This window comes from Vicia villosa, unplaced genomic scaffold, assembly GCF_029867415.1.
Source record: "Vicia villosa cultivar HV-30 ecotype Madison, WI unplaced genomic scaffold, Vvil1.0 ctg.002871F_1_1, whole genome shotgun sequence".
NCBI classification, from domain to species: Eukaryota; Viridiplantae; Streptophyta; class Magnoliopsida; order Fabales; family Fabaceae; genus Vicia; species Vicia villosa.
Window position 1 is genome coordinate 250,764 of NW_026706052.1, and position 16,013 is coordinate 266,776.

General features: G+C 29.4%; 1 protein-coding gene across 1 annotated transcript in view; it reads left to right on the forward strand.

Moving 5' to 3' along the window:
* Positions 1 to 9,882: 9,882 nt before the first annotated feature.
* LOC131639957 (serine/threonine-protein kinase ATM-like) overlaps positions 9,883 to 16,013 on the forward strand; it is a 49,196-nt gene continuing 43,065 nt past the window's right edge. The window contains exons 1-9 of the mRNA XM_058910378.1: positions 9,883 to 10,202; positions 10,524 to 10,632; positions 10,756 to 10,899; positions 12,118 to 12,279; positions 12,382 to 12,577; positions 12,670 to 12,826; positions 12,912 to 13,051; positions 13,140 to 13,227; positions 14,870 to 14,973. Coding sequence (XP_058766361.1) covers positions 10,128 to 10,202; positions 10,524 to 10,632; positions 10,756 to 10,899; positions 12,118 to 12,279; positions 12,382 to 12,577; positions 12,670 to 12,826; positions 12,912 to 13,051; positions 13,140 to 13,227; positions 14,870 to 14,973 — 1,175 coding nt within the window. The 5' untranslated portion in view covers positions 9,883 to 10,127. The remainder of the gene's footprint in view (positions 10,203 to 10,523; positions 10,633 to 10,755; positions 10,900 to 12,117; positions 12,280 to 12,381; positions 12,578 to 12,669; positions 12,827 to 12,911; positions 13,052 to 13,139; positions 13,228 to 14,869; positions 14,974 to 16,013) is intronic.

The window sequence follows — 16,013 nt, forward strand, 5'->3', positions numbered from 1 at the left end:
TTTTATTTTTTTTTCAATTTTTCAGGTATATGCACGCTGTTAAAATATATATTGTACTGTTACATGTTGTTACAGTTTTTTATTAATGTTGATCGTGTTTTCTGGATGGATTTGTGTTGCTGTCTTGATATTGGAGAGTTATTTTTCCAAGTTGCTGTCATGAATTTTAATCCAGAACTTTCATCAATATTATAGCAAGTTTGAATTACTTTAGGAAAATTTCCCAATTTTAATGTTCGATTTATTTTCGGTAAGATTTACTTTGTTTACTTTTTCATTTTCAATCTTTCTTTTCTCTTCCTTGAGATTCTTTGTTTTTTATTTGTCATTCGTTTTCTTTTCTTAGGTTTAATGCTTCAAATTAAGTTATGTTTGCTTATATGCAGTTTAAAAGGTTTTCACTTTGCTCAACAATTTTATAGATCGAAGAGATGGAGCACGGGGAAGACTGAAGATATTGTCTTATCTAAGATTTTTGAGTTCCCAAATTACTTATATTTTTCAACATTGATTGTTACCCATATGTTTTTCCTCTGTAGACATTGTTTAAAAAAGTTATGGTTTTTTTTTAAGGAAAGAGTTGGACTTTATATAGTGGTGTTTGCTAAAAGTTTGATTATTTTTTTGACAGAAAATAGTTTTTGAATCAGGAGGAGAGCATTGTGGTTTTTGTTTATATCACTCCGGATTATTTTTCCATTACTCTGTTTGATATACACACAAGTAGAATGATTTAATTGTTTATTTATTTTTTGGTGAGATATATGATTTTCACTACTATGTCATTCTATCTTTGTTGCTCTTTTTTATCTTATAATTTTTTGTATTGAAAATATTGGACTATTTAAGTTTTTTTGCATTTCTAATTTAGTAAAGTCCTAATTTCCTGTTAATTCCCTCCATTTCCCAGTTCCAGCAGTTCCAATTCATTCTAAATAATTATATTGATATGTTGCTTACAAAGTTGGTTAAAGATATTTTGTTGATTTGGTATTACATTGAGATCTATGCAGTAATGCTATGGTATGGCTAACCTAGAAAAAACGTGTCAGCCGTTTCTTTTGCATGCACTATTATTACTATTCATATGAAACAACTATTGCTTACAATTTCCAACACACATGCGTTATCCTTTATTGAAGTGTATAATTTGTCTATGTGAAAACATGTAGAATTTGTTATTATCTAAAAGTTGTATTTAGTTGATTATAGATAATTATTCTCAATTTTAATTATTATCTTTCCCATGAGTAGTTTTAAATAATTAAACTAAAATAATCAAAATAATAAAATACAATAACTATTGATAATTGGGAAGTTTGAAATATCACATTTAATGAGGCCAATTACAATTGATACACTCATTGTTGTTATTCACGTGAAAAAAGGAAAAAAATATTAGTAAAAAAAATGTTGAACTATTCCACTTCCAATGCCTTTTTGGCTTTCCAACGTCATTTTGCAATCATTCTCTTACATTCACAACCCTTCAAATTATTATTATCTTTATTTTATTTTTTATTTATTATGGCTATATTGTGATAGGAAGACTAAATATATTTAAGTTAATATATTTTCAACACAACTCTCTAAATTACAAAACAACAAAATTTTGATACCATGGTATAATCAAATCGATCATCATCAATAATAATAATAACTAATGAATTATAAAATAATATTTGTAATTTGACATAATAACTTAATATTATATATATGCAAATTAAAATCTGAACTTTTAGTAATTGTAATTATAATTATAATTATAATTATAATATTTATTTAAGAAAAGAAAATATATTATCTTGAACTATGACATTTACTATTATAATAACCTATGATACTCACAGAGAGCATTTATAATAAATTTATTAATTGATTGCTATAATAAATCAATTCATGCCCTTCAAAGGACCCAATAGAGGTAGGTATTAGTTGTAGGTGATAATAATTAATCGTCTTTTTTAATTAGTTGTAACTGAGTTTAGGTGATATACACACAAGTAGAATGATTTAATTGTTTATTTTTTTTTTGGTGAGATATATAATTTTCACCACTATGTCATTCTATCTTTGTTGTTCTTTTTTATCTTATAATTTTTTGTATTAAAAATATTGGACTATTTAAGTTTTTTTGCATTTCTAATTTAATAAAGTTCTAATTTCCTGTTAATTCCCAGATCTATGCAATAATGATATGGTATGGCTAGCCTAGGAAAAACGTGTCAGCCGTTTCTTTTGCATGCACTATTATTACTATTCATATGAAACAACTATTGCTTACAATTTCCAACACACATGCGTTATCCTTTATTGAAGTGTATAATTTGTCTATGTGAAAACATGTAAAATTTGTTATTATCTAAAAGTTATTATAGATAATTATTCTCAATTTTAATTATTATCTTTTCCATTAGTAGTTTTAAATAATTAAACTAAAATAATCAAAATAATAAAATAAAATAACTATTGATAATTGGGAAGTTTGAAATATCACATTTAATGAGGCCAATTACAATTGATACACTCATGATTGTTATTCACGTGAAAAAAATATTAGTAAAAAAAAGTTGAACTATTCCACTTCCAATGCGTTTTTGGCGGCTCACCATCATGTGCATAAACCAATTCCAACGTCATTTTGCAATCATTCTCTTGCATTCACAACCCTTCAAATTATTATTATTTTTATTTATTATGGCTATATTGTGATAGGAAGACTAAATATATTTAAGTTAATATGTTTTCAACACAACTCTCTAAATTACAAAACAACAAAATTTTGAGACCATGGTATAATCAAATCGATTATCATCAATAATAATAATAACTAATGAATTATAAAATAATATCATCAATAATAATAATAACTAATGAATTATAAAATAATATTTGTAATTTGACATAATAACTTAATACCATATATATGCAAATTAAAATCTGAACTTTTAGTAATTGTAATTATAATTATAATTATAATATTTATTTAAGAAAAGAAAATATATTTATTTTTAACTATGACATTTACTATTATAATAACCTATGATACTCACAAAAAATGAGAGCATTTATAATAAATCTATTAATGAATTGCTATAATAAATCAATTCATGCCCTTCAAAGGACCCAATAGAGGTAGGTATTAGTTGTAGGTGATAATAATTAATCGTCTTTTTTAATTAGTTGTAATTGAGTTTAGGTGATAATAATTTATTTTATAGGTAATTGTAGGTAATTATTAGTTGTATCAACAATAGAAAATTTTAAGAAAATATCATTTGGAATATGTAGTTTTAGGTGATAATAATTAATCAGTCTTTTTTAATATTTGCAATTGTTACTGTTTTTTAAGAAATTATTCTTCTACTATTATAATAACTACTATCATAATATTATTTATCTATGTAATATGAGGCCAATAATGATATATTTATTTTGTATTAAATAGAGTGAGATACTTTTGTGTCATATCTTTTTATTCTATTTGTCATTATAGTTTTTGTTTAATACTAATTATAAAATTATATTAGTGTACTTTTAATATGGGTAATGGTAAATATATTTATTATAATAAATATATTTATTGTAATAAATTCATTATACCCATAATAAATTTATGGTTAATGGTAAATGAGACCTAAATAAAAAAAATTTATCTTAAAAAAATGATAAAATAATTTATTTATGAAATAACCATCTTATTTATAAAAAAATATTCTAAAATATATATGAAAAGAGAGAGTCCATTTTTTTAAAAACTTACTCTTTATTTTAAAATAACTATCTTATTTGTAAACAAATTAAGAGAAATAATTATTTAATATAATATTAAATATTTTTTTTAATTATAATATTCATTTCAATTACATAAATTTTATTTTTTTTCCCGAATTCAATTACAAATAAAAAATATACTATGTCAACTAATATATTACAGGTAAAATATATAAGCAAGCCTATAATATAAATTTTTTTAAATTTTAAGATAGTATATTTATTTTTAAAGTAATCATTAAGAGATAATACATGATTACCTATTATAAGTTTTACTAATAAATGTTGTTGTTTAATTTTTTTTATTTGAATGAATTATTTATTGATCAATAAATCAAATAATTAAATAATTATCAAATAATTATATATTTGAATGAATTATTTATTGATCAATAAATCAAAGAATTAACTTATTGTCAGAATTGCTTCATTAATCTAAACTACTAACAATAGTACTATATAATAATACTAAATATAGTTTAATCTATAAACATTATTTATTTTTTTATGTTATTTTTAAAAATATATATAATATATTAATTATAATTAAAAATACTATTAAAGTATAATAAAAGATATTCAAAAATATACATTTTTCGATTGACCGAAACTACTTATAAAATTACATTTAACATAAGACAATTATGATTGATGAATACATAATTTCTTATATAAAAAAATTGTTATTCTTTTTGTATTTTATATACATTTTTAACCATCACTATATTATATTAATTTACTATTTATAATGACATTGTATGAACCGTGTGAACGCACGGGTAAATGATTTCTTTATTATTTTCTTTATTTTTCTACTAAAAGATACATTTTTCGACGGGACAAAGCTACTTAATGTGTATATATTTTATTTACATTTTTAACCATCATTATATTATATTTATTTACAACTGTGGTAGATAAATACTTAATTATTTCCTTTATTTTTTATATGTACATATTAACCTATAACTGATATTTTTGAAAAAATAAATCTATTAAATATATTGAAGTTTTTATTTAAAATAAGTGAAAAGATTTCAAATGCTTATAACAAGATAGGGGTATGAGTGACAATAAACAAAATTTGGACAAAAAAGTTTGGTATCTGTTACCAAATCAAATAAATATAATCACATATATTATATTTGATTATTATTTATAATATTGTGCAATACGTGCGAACGTACGGGTAGATGACTACTTAATTATTTTATTTATTTTTTCTACTAAAGTATATATTTCTAACTAAATTAAATTAATATTTATTTGACAATTATAATTTCAAATGTTTTTTATTTTTAATTTGTGTATCTTTTTATATATATTTATTAACCATCGTTATATATTTATTTATTGTTTATATCGACTTTGCGTGACCCGTGCGAATGCACGGGTCCTTTTCTAGTTTCATTTAACTTTCGTGTCAATAAACTGATACAAACTAAAAGTAAATGAAATAGATTAGTGACGCAAAATTGTATTTAAACTAGTATAAACTAAAAGTATGGTTGAGACTAATTTGACAAAATAATGTCAATAATTTGGTACAAACTAAAAAAACAATTATGTAATGTTTAAGCTAACATTATACAGGCGGCATAACAGTACAACATAACATTATTATGCATTCAGCAAGTATGTATGAGATTGATTTAACAAAACTGTGTTTAAATTGCTACAAATTAATATTAAACTGGTATACTCGTACAACTTAATATTACTTTGCATTCAACATGACATTCAACTGATACAAGGTAACATTACATTGTATTTAACTAGTACAAACTTACTATTCGTTCAATGTTGCATTCAACAAGTACAGGGTAACATTACACTGCATTTAATTGGTATAAACTAACATTGTATTGATACAAGGCTACATTACACTGCATTCAATTCCGTAAATCAACCTAAACCAGTCAAAACAAATTGTACATTAAAACGGTCAAAACAATAAAAAACAAAGTCCACTAAATTTTAATTCACTTCATGATGTTCTTCATACTCACTTCAAGTTATAAAAAAAACTATTTTTGTGCTTAAATCGCGTCTTTATTTTTTAAGAATGTGCATTTGCTTTTCATTTGACTCTGTTAAAATTTCCAACCTTTTGTTTTGTTTCACTATAAAATGATTATTCTCATATTCCACTTCTTCTTGGAACCAATTAAAGAACCCCCACATAATTTGAGTATAACCTTGTATGCATTCAGAAACCACATTGTACTATTACAAAATAATTTATATTTTTGAAGTTTCCAAAACGAAGAAGGATTTTAGAACACTTCTACGAAGAACGACAATGTCCCCACACCAACAACTTAGTCTCCATCGCAACTTTGAACTTGAATGAACCTTCAAATAATAACTCCTATAACTTTTCCCTTTCGTAATAGAAGAATAACGCCTAGAATTCTTTCTTATCTTGGATTCTACAAAAGTGTTTTAGGTTTTGAGGCTATGATGATCTTATAGATAGAAGTTGTTTCCCTAATTCGATTTTGGTTCATATGCATGAAAAAAGCTAGTGAAGATGATGATGGTGATGACACATCCACACACTAGGATGCCCTGTAGGTCAAAATAAAATATTTTTGTGGGAATTAGACGAAAAGGACATACGTGACACAATTTGAATAAATAAGAAATCAAAACGCTATTTTTAAAATTTAAGAGACCAAAATAGACCTGAGTCATAGATAAATGACAAAAAACGATGTTAAACATTATATTACTTTTGTTTATGTTTTCTTCACAATTGAGTTGTGCATCACCCTCATCCAAATTTAATTGATCTACCATAATATTAGGGAAATTAATAATAGACACATCCTATTATTTTTCTTATAGTGTACGCCAAACAAAACTTTAAAATTTAAACAATCGAGCTTTCTATTTTATATTTCTATTATTTTAAAATTATATTTCTAACTTGAAAGTCTATTAGTTTTTTTTAAATGAATTATGATTTAATCAAACACCATTGTTTTCAATAAAAAGTAAATATTAACTCTTCTGGTTTGTAAAAACTTACAAATCACAATTTTGTCCGATTTTAACTAATTTATACTGGTTCTTATGGGTTTAACTATTTGTCTTGTTCAATAATAAGTTTAGATCGATCATCTCCCTTTAAATCGGTTAGATCGGCCAATCCAAATTGATTTGTAAAACAGAGAGTTTGAGTTCAAATTTAAGGCAATTACTTTTCTCACCCTTACATGTTCTCCCAAACCCTTAGTGAAAAGTAAAAAAATGCCCCCTGGTTTTGGAGATGCATCTCCGGACGCATCATTTTCACAGAAAATAAGCGTAAATTATTGAGTTCCTTTCACTATGCCAAAATTTAATTCAAAGATGCATCTTCGAATGTGTTTTAGGGTTTGTTCGCACATGCATATGCGAATTAACCCTTGTTTTCAAATTAAGGGAAGTTTTCGAAAATGCATATCCATATGCGTTCAATAAATATTTAATGCGCGCCATACCCTCCCTCTCATCCTTCTTCATTTTTTTGAATAATTTTAATCCTCCATTGGAGCTCGGGAGCAACATTGTGCAAGTCTATTTTTCAAGCAACAAAAGTACCTCTACTTCAATCTTTTCAATATCAATTCACTCCACAAACTACATTCAACATTGTTCATCCTCATCAACATTTTTTTGAGTAAGTTTGTCATTTATTTTTTTTTTTAATTTTGATTGATGTATTAGGTAAAGTAAAATAAGTTATTTTTGATGCATTAGGTATTATTAGAATTCAAAATAGGTAATGTTACAAACGTGCACTATCATGAGTTATTAGAGAAAATGTAGAAACTGTTTCTGTCATTGAAGCAAAACACGAGATTTTTCGGAGATGCATCTCTGAATTGGGTCTTTATTGGTTTTCAGAGATGCATCTCCGAATTTGGACATTTCGGTTACAAAATTGCAAACTGATGTCTTTTTCTCGGTTTTTTCACGAAAATGGCTGCAAACAACAATGACAAAATGAGACTCGGACATGAATCCTAGCACGCGTTCGTTTGCCGCGACTGGACTCGACTTCAAAATAATTTGGCCAGAGCTAGGCCAAAAACCGTCCCTAGGCATCATGATGAGGAAGCCTCGAATTCTAGGAGCCGACTGTCACAAAGGCCTCATCCTAGGGGCACATCTCTCCTAGTCACATCCACCAGAAGGAAGCTCTTTCTACACATGATCCTATCACGCTTTCACAACATACACATGTTTTTATCGTGTCCTAGGGTATATTGAGGTTACCTACGTGCTTTTCTTTATTTCATGCGTAGAGGAAATGATGTTGCGCGCTCATTCAGTGTGTATATTAACATGACTCAATACGATGACATTGATTGGACACCGTACGTCACTCATAGAAAGATAATTGCCTTTGACCATTTTTCATATTAATCCGGATGACTAGCATGTGGGAGTAATTTGATGTACATGTAATTGTCGGAGCGATGCATGCGTCAATTTAGATTTATGTAGATCATTTCGAGACCCCCTCATTCGTGGCTGCTCTTATCAGCATCGTCCGTGGACATCTCAATGACATACTAGCGGATTACGATAGTCATCTGGTATCAGAGGAGTATCAGAGTATGTCAGCCACAAGTCAATGGCAATATGTTGATGGTTACATGACTTGGTTCTATTCTGTGTCACACCCTGTCACGACATCAGACGCTTTTGGACGTTCACATAGGGCTTCTCATGAGAAGATCATGGAGAATGAGCAAGCCAGAGATGACCATGTCGTTGATGTGTTGTCGATCGGTCAGAATATCACATGGATTACATATGAGGGCATAAAGTCTGGGCTGTTTGAGAGAGGCGAAGATGATGCAGTTGCTTTAGCACGTTTCATTCTTATCGAGGCACGAAATACCTTGGATTACTAACGATAGAGGAGGAGTCAGGGTGTTATAATTAAGCATACAAAGTAGATTGTTCATTTTTTTTTGTATTTTCAGATGTTTTACTAGTATTTTTCACATTTTGAGAACTATGTTTGTAATATTTCGAGATGTTTTTTTAATTAATACATTACCTTATTTTGAGATGTTAATGTTTGAATAGAATTATTGATTAGGCAATGTTACTCAGATTAAAATGACCTCGGATTAAAAAAAAAAAGCTTAGACAATGTTTCAGCCCACAATACATACATGAAAGTTTTCAGAGATTTATATCCGAAATAAGAGTTTTCGAAGATGCATTTCGAATTCACCTTAGAAATATTCGAAGATGCATCTCCTAACTGAATTTGGGCGAAAAGGATTTATGGTGCGTCAGAATAGTTTTTAGGATAATTTTAAATTTTCATGACGTGTGACTCACACCTAGGGGTGGGAATATGTCAAATCGATTAACAGGGGCCTACGACCTAACCTCATAGGCTCAAGCTAGGAAAAACTTTTTTTTAAGTAGAAAAAGCCTAAACTTTTTTATAAGTCTATTTAGTTAAAAAGGCTAGGCCACATGTCATAAAAAAGCCTTTTAGACCTATCATATCGGCCCATTTAATTAAATAAGTGTATATTTATTATTATCATTATTGTATTTTATTTGTACTTTGAAATAAAATACAAAAATAAATCTTAGTTATCTTGAAGAACTTATGAAAATAAGGTGAAAAAAAACTTATGAGCAAATTAGTTGTTTTCATAAGCTCTCTTAAACAAATAGTATTGCAAAACAACTTATGTTAATAAGTGAACTTTAATAAGTAAATATAAATAAACATTTGCTGTTTCAAAAAAAAAAAAAAAATATAAATAAACATTTAGTCTGTTTGATATTTTAATTTGTTACTCGATTTAAACATTAGTTGAATTACTTATTCATAAATGCTTAAATAAAATAGACTTTTATGTAGGCTAATAGGCCAAACATGCCTTCGAAAAGATCAAACTCAGGCATAAAAATCAACCTATAAGAGACCACAAACCATACTTAAACTTTATAATTTTAACCGATCAGATTCAGACTTTACAAAGCCTAACTCTACTCAGCCTATTCTCTCGCCTACTCGCACCTTAAAAATAAGAAAATAAATTGCCAAATTTTAAGAGGATGTGTTTGGAAAACCACATGAGAGGAGGTGTGATTGCCAAAGGTGAAGTTGGGCAGCAGCTGCTCATTTATTCTCATAACTCATTTTCTCTTATGTTACTACTCCACATTAGCACTAAGTAAGACAGATTTTCCGGAGTCTAACTCACTTCGTTTTCCCGCCAGATATCTCAACGGCCCAAACCCTAACCTCTAGAATATTCACTCTGAAAACCCCTACTACCTCCATTCCGTACATTCAATGTGTAACTGCTGATTCCGCAGTGACAATGGCGAAAGTCAGTTCCAGAGACGTTCGGGAGATTGTAGAGAAACTCTCATCAGATAAAGTCAAAGCTCGCGAAGTAAAATTCAATCCCTTTCAAAACTCACTGTTTATCTTCAATTACTCGATTGCTGCTAGAACACCTTCACTATTCATTTCAATTTCATGCACAGTACTGCGTTCAATTTAGTTTCGAATTCCGTTATTCCGTTCTATCAGTTTTCAGTTGTTCATGAAGCTTCAATTGCATGAATATCGCTGTTTTGATTTGCTATAAAAAGCTCTGTTATGAACTTTTAATTGAGTTGGATAATCTTTATTTATTATTGATTTTTTGTGTGTGCATGCTTGAGGTTGAGTGTTTGATTCTAATTAGTTGTACTTTCTCGCAACTTACCAGGAAGGGATCAAGTTGTTAAATAGTTGGTTAGAAGGAGAAAAATCATATAGCTTCTGCAATTTTATTGGACTGAGTACATCGAAGCTTAGGCCAGATGAAATACCTCACGGTAAGATCATTTTTAAGATCAAGTTTACATGCATTGTTGGATGCAATAATATACACTTATGTAGCCAAGGTGTCAATTTTACCCATGCTTAATTCATCTATTTTAAATTGTTTTTGGTGGCAGCTGAAACATGGCCTTTTCTTGTTTCTTTGCTTATTCAATCTGCATCATCGGAAATATCCTCAAGTAAGCGGAGAAATCCGAAAATGATATATGCAAAGACTCTTAGACTTATTGTGCAACGAGCAGAAGATGCTAAGTATTCAGGTCAGTTTGAGGTAGTTTAGTTTGTAATATGTTTATTCTTTCTTTCCTTTAGATCAGAAACAAGTAATAGCATATGAGGCTAAATTCTTAAATTAAACTGTATCCAATAGATGGGTGACAATGAGAGAAGAACAATTAACGATTATAGGACTTCAAAGTTAGCCACAGCTTTATGGCATCACTTATTGCAAAGAGAAAGATCTCAAACTGTCCTTAGTTGACATTGTCCACGCATTTCAAAGAGTGTATCTAGTCCTTCAAACTCAATGCTATATGAAATTTCAAAGATGCAAGAAATTTTTTTGTTCACTCTGGTTATCATATAATATGTGAACGGTATTTTAATGGATTTTAGAGCAGTTAAACACATGGGTATGTTTATTGTTTCATTCATTTGAATATCATTGTTCTCATAAAAGTTTGATATTCCTCTTACAGGAATGATTGGTCACGTGAGTGCTTAAAAGTGTATTTATTTTTCGTTTTGTTAGAATAAACTGTTATTAGATTAGTTAAAGTAGTTAAGATTCATTACAGAAGTTAGTTGGATAGTTAGGGAAATAACATGTATAAATAGAAGGATAAATGGATAGAGGAAACCATTGAGTATTCTAATCTTTAGTGAATAGAGCATTGTCTCTATTGTAGAAGGGGAAACCCTTGGAGGAGATCTCTCTCTTATATTCCCTCTTTAGTAGTTTACAATACTCAATACATAATGTGCAACGACAACGTGATTCACGATTTATGAAAACAAAATAAAACTGAATGCATTTAGAATTATTGGTGGTTACAGTATCTTTGAACAATACATATTCTACTATCGAATTGCCCGTGAATTTTCGGGAAAATTTCAAATGGAACTACTAAATATTTACGCAGAATGAAAAATAACCACATGCAATGGTTATTGCATATAATATGTTGGCTTAAATATCCGCTATGAATTGTTATTTCTTCCATGATAAAATCTTTTTTTTTTTTTTGAAGAAATGATAAATACCTCTTTAGAAACAATTCCTTTTTTTGAATTACATCTGCCACTGTCGTGGCACTCGGTAAGGTTAGCATGCATTTTCTATTACAGTTGTGAGAATAATGTAATTCTTTATCACTATGAAACTTTGTATTCTACTAAAAAATATAAGAAATTTATCTTATGAAGTTTATGTTGTTAATTTCCTCTCATCTTAATAACCTGTTTCCTTTTTATTTTAGGTCAAATTCGGCCCTTGTCATCTTTGGTTAAACCCCTTTTTAATCATGTTTGGGATGTCCTGAGCAATGTTCCAAGCTTTCAGTCAGAGTATGGGATTATCCTTCGGCATCTATTGGCAGTAAAGGATTACAGTTTTCAGATGAGGAAGCGCATTTACTGCAGTAAGTTTTTGCAAACATGAAGCATACCGTTGTGACATCCCACCGCGACCGTCTGTTTTAATGTTCCTGTTTTGTTCTTCTAATCAAATTCTTTATAAATAGGCCTGGTGATGCTGTACATTGAGAAAGTTGAAGCAAGCTTGAATGGGAAAAATATTAGTAACTGTACTTCCAAAGAAGAGGTCTTCCGCAATATTTTAACTCTTCATTCACTTTTGGATTACCCTCCTGGAGACTACCCTGTTAATCTAAGAGAAGACATTGTTAAGGGGTTTGTCAGGATCTGCTCATTCATCAGGTATTCCTTAGGGCGATTCAATGTTTTTCTTTTTTACTATTATCATGATCTCCTAGAGTACAATATGACTTTTGTTTTGTTACTTTCTTCAGGGAAGAAGGAAAGATATCACGCAAACTTGTTGAGTGTATCAATACGTATTTGTTAAATGATGGTCCAAATCTGGGCTCTGAGTTGTTAGAGATTCATAATGCTATGCAGCAGTTTCTGTTTCACTGTTGGCTTACAACACATGATCGCGTGCTTAAGGTCTTTTCATGGATGCATTTATAACAAATAAACTTATAATTTTTATTACATTTTTCAAATTTCTCTATCAATATATCTGTTGCAGGATTCACTGATGTTCTATGCAAGGACACAGTTAAATTTAATGAGAGGGGCTGCTGATAGGTATTTATTGGTAGAACAGCTTTTGGATGTGATTTATAAGGATCTTGATCAGGGTAGCTTGTCTAGTATTTCAATACCGCAGTGAGTGTTTCTAATTTTATCCATTTTATAATTTTACTGATGAATCTTTTTGGTAGTTTATGACGATCCTAATGAACATTCTACCCAGGGGTGATGGAAATAAGGATGATAAACTTGGAACTTTGAGTAGCTCGCAATGTGGCTTAGTGGAACTTGCAGCAGTTCTATTTTATAGGGTAGTTACTAGAAACTCAACCACCAACTCCTAGACTTAATATTCAAGTTTCTGGGCTCAATTTTTGATAATATATATATTTTCTGCAATTATGTTGATTAATTTTGATATTAGTTAGTTAGTTGCATAAGAATCTCCACAGTTTTCGTTATGCTTCCTTTTTTACTTTCATCGTTTTTGTATGGTGATGAATATGGGTCAGCTGGTATACTATGGAGCAGTTTCTCTTGCTTTGTCTTTAAAGGTTTCAATAAAAGCACTCAGCAGAAAATGTTACGTTATTGTATAATTTTTCTCAGAGCTCTTGTATATTTGTTTGGAGCAGGGATGCCCAGTTAACTTTGGGCTTCTCTTTATCCTTAGGTTTAGAGTGTGTTTGTTTCAAGGCATAAAATTTATTCCTTGGAAAGTGAGGTAGGGAATGTAACGTTCCAGTGTTTGAATCAATCTTTTAAAAAATATTTTTAGGTATTATTGATTCGGAATGTTGTTTACCTATGCTTTCCTCACTTTTTATTCCCGTATTAAATGGTGAGAATCTTAGATTCTAATGGGAATACAGCATATATTTTGTAATTCGTTCAACTATAACTTCCCACTCTTACCTCAGTAGTACTTACCAAACCCATGAGTTATAATGAGAATAATATTCTTGGAAATTGTTTTCTCAGAAATTATTTTGTAATTCGACCAACTATAACTTCCCACTCTCACCTCATTACTTACCAAACCCATGAATTATACCTGAGAATAATATTCTTGGAAATTGTTTTCTTAGAAATCTAATTATTAGGGTTATGATTTTATTATACCTTGAAACAAAACTCAGATTTGAATTGGGAAGTGTTGTCATTGTTTTCTCAGGTGCTCTCCTCTCCTATATTTTAAAGGAAGTTTCCATTTCTGAGTTGCAGAGAAGCTGGGCAGCCTACTTGTTATTTTTTTTTTGTTTTTCTTGTTTTTATATTTCTGTTTTGGAGGTTAACCCCCCTTGTTTTACTAGTCTCTCTTTATCTCTAGTTACATTTCTTTCTATTGTTGGGTTGATCTATTTGGTTTTGCAGACTAGTGAATTTTAGCTATTATTATTATTATTATTATTATTATTATTATTATTATTATTAATATTATTATTATTATTATTATTATTATTATTATTATTATTTCATTTATTAGAATATGACTATTTCTGTCAACTCTAGAGTCTTTAAGTATGGAATTTTCAAGTATTATTACTGTCTGTACTAATTTACACTATGTACACTCCCTCCCTCTTATATTTACTGTCATTTACGGCGACGCATACATCTTTAAAAAATTATTAATTATATAAATTGTCATTGCAAAATAACGTGTTAAGATTAAATATCCCGAATATTCTTGTACTTTCATTCATGATCAATCCACCCTATCGTCGCAAGTTCGCAGCTACTCCCATTTATCCATGTCTCACTTTAATTATTTTAAATTTTAATAAATAAGGGCAACATGGAAAAAAATAATAAATGCTTTCATGGCATTCTAAAATAACAAATAATGTGATATAAAAAAAAATCCAGACAACACTTACTGTGACACATATGGAGTTATTTTTTCCTGTACAAGTATTTCAATATTGTTGTCTAATCAGTTTTACTCCTCAGGCGTGCATTAATACAACCCGAGCCTCATTAAGTGAAAAACGGATTAAGAGAGAACCTGCTGCTGTGGTCTTGAGGGAGGCACTCTTGAAAGGAAAATGGCTATGGTAATTTATAAACTAATTTGAGGGTTGTACTGTAAAACGTTTTCTATTTCATACTAGGACCAACTACTAATTTTATTCCTATGTGAAGTGCTAGTTTTTATCTTTCCATATTCTGTGTATGATTTTTTTCCTCTCCTATTATTACAGACATTTCCCTCTTGAACTACTTTCTATGTTAGTATTTATACCACCAAAGTTTTATCTCGGGTTTTTGCTTGGGATTTCTCTCAATAGAATCTTCTGCTAGTTGCTTAAAGTTACATGTTGCATCACAGTAGGACAACTAGTGAACAATATTATGCATTCATATCATTATTGCTTTCATAACGTGCAGAAGATGTTTTTTTTGCTTAAATGCAAGCAACCATGCTTTTCCCTTCACATATTTATGTGATTAGAAGTTCGCCACTGCCTCCATTTTCACGGAGGCCTTCGACACGTGAACATCTACTTGATACATTGAACTGATTTATACACTTCTCAGATTTCTTGGAAGCCGTAGACTCTGGAATTGACTTTCAAACTATATTCATTTGTTTGAACTATAGTTATAAATCCCGAATAACATGATAATTGTGATTAAAGCTCACAACTTTAAAAAATCACTTAGTTCACGGCGTATTAATGAGTAATTATAAAAAGTTGTAGGGAACAAAAGCATAGGGAACAAATAAGTTTAAATCTCTAAGGCTCAAAGCAACCCAAATGCTCTAGAGGTGAACTGGATCACCAATGCTGAAAGGATTCAATCAATGCCTTAATGCAAAAAAGATGTTGAGAGACTGAATGTGAGCCTTTCCTGGTATTGCAAAGCTCAATGCGGAGTTGAAAACCTTTAGCTTTTGTTTGAGTGCATATATAGGCCCATTGATGGATGCAACTTACAAGTGTATAAGAGAAAAGGGGAAAAAGGGGAGAGGGAGAGAAGAAGGTAATTATTGGGCCTGAGGTTCACGATTAAATGGGTAGTAGAAGAAAGGAAAGAGGTGGCCCGCTAAGTCAGGAAAAAGAAGAGAGACAGAACACACGTAACAAAATGG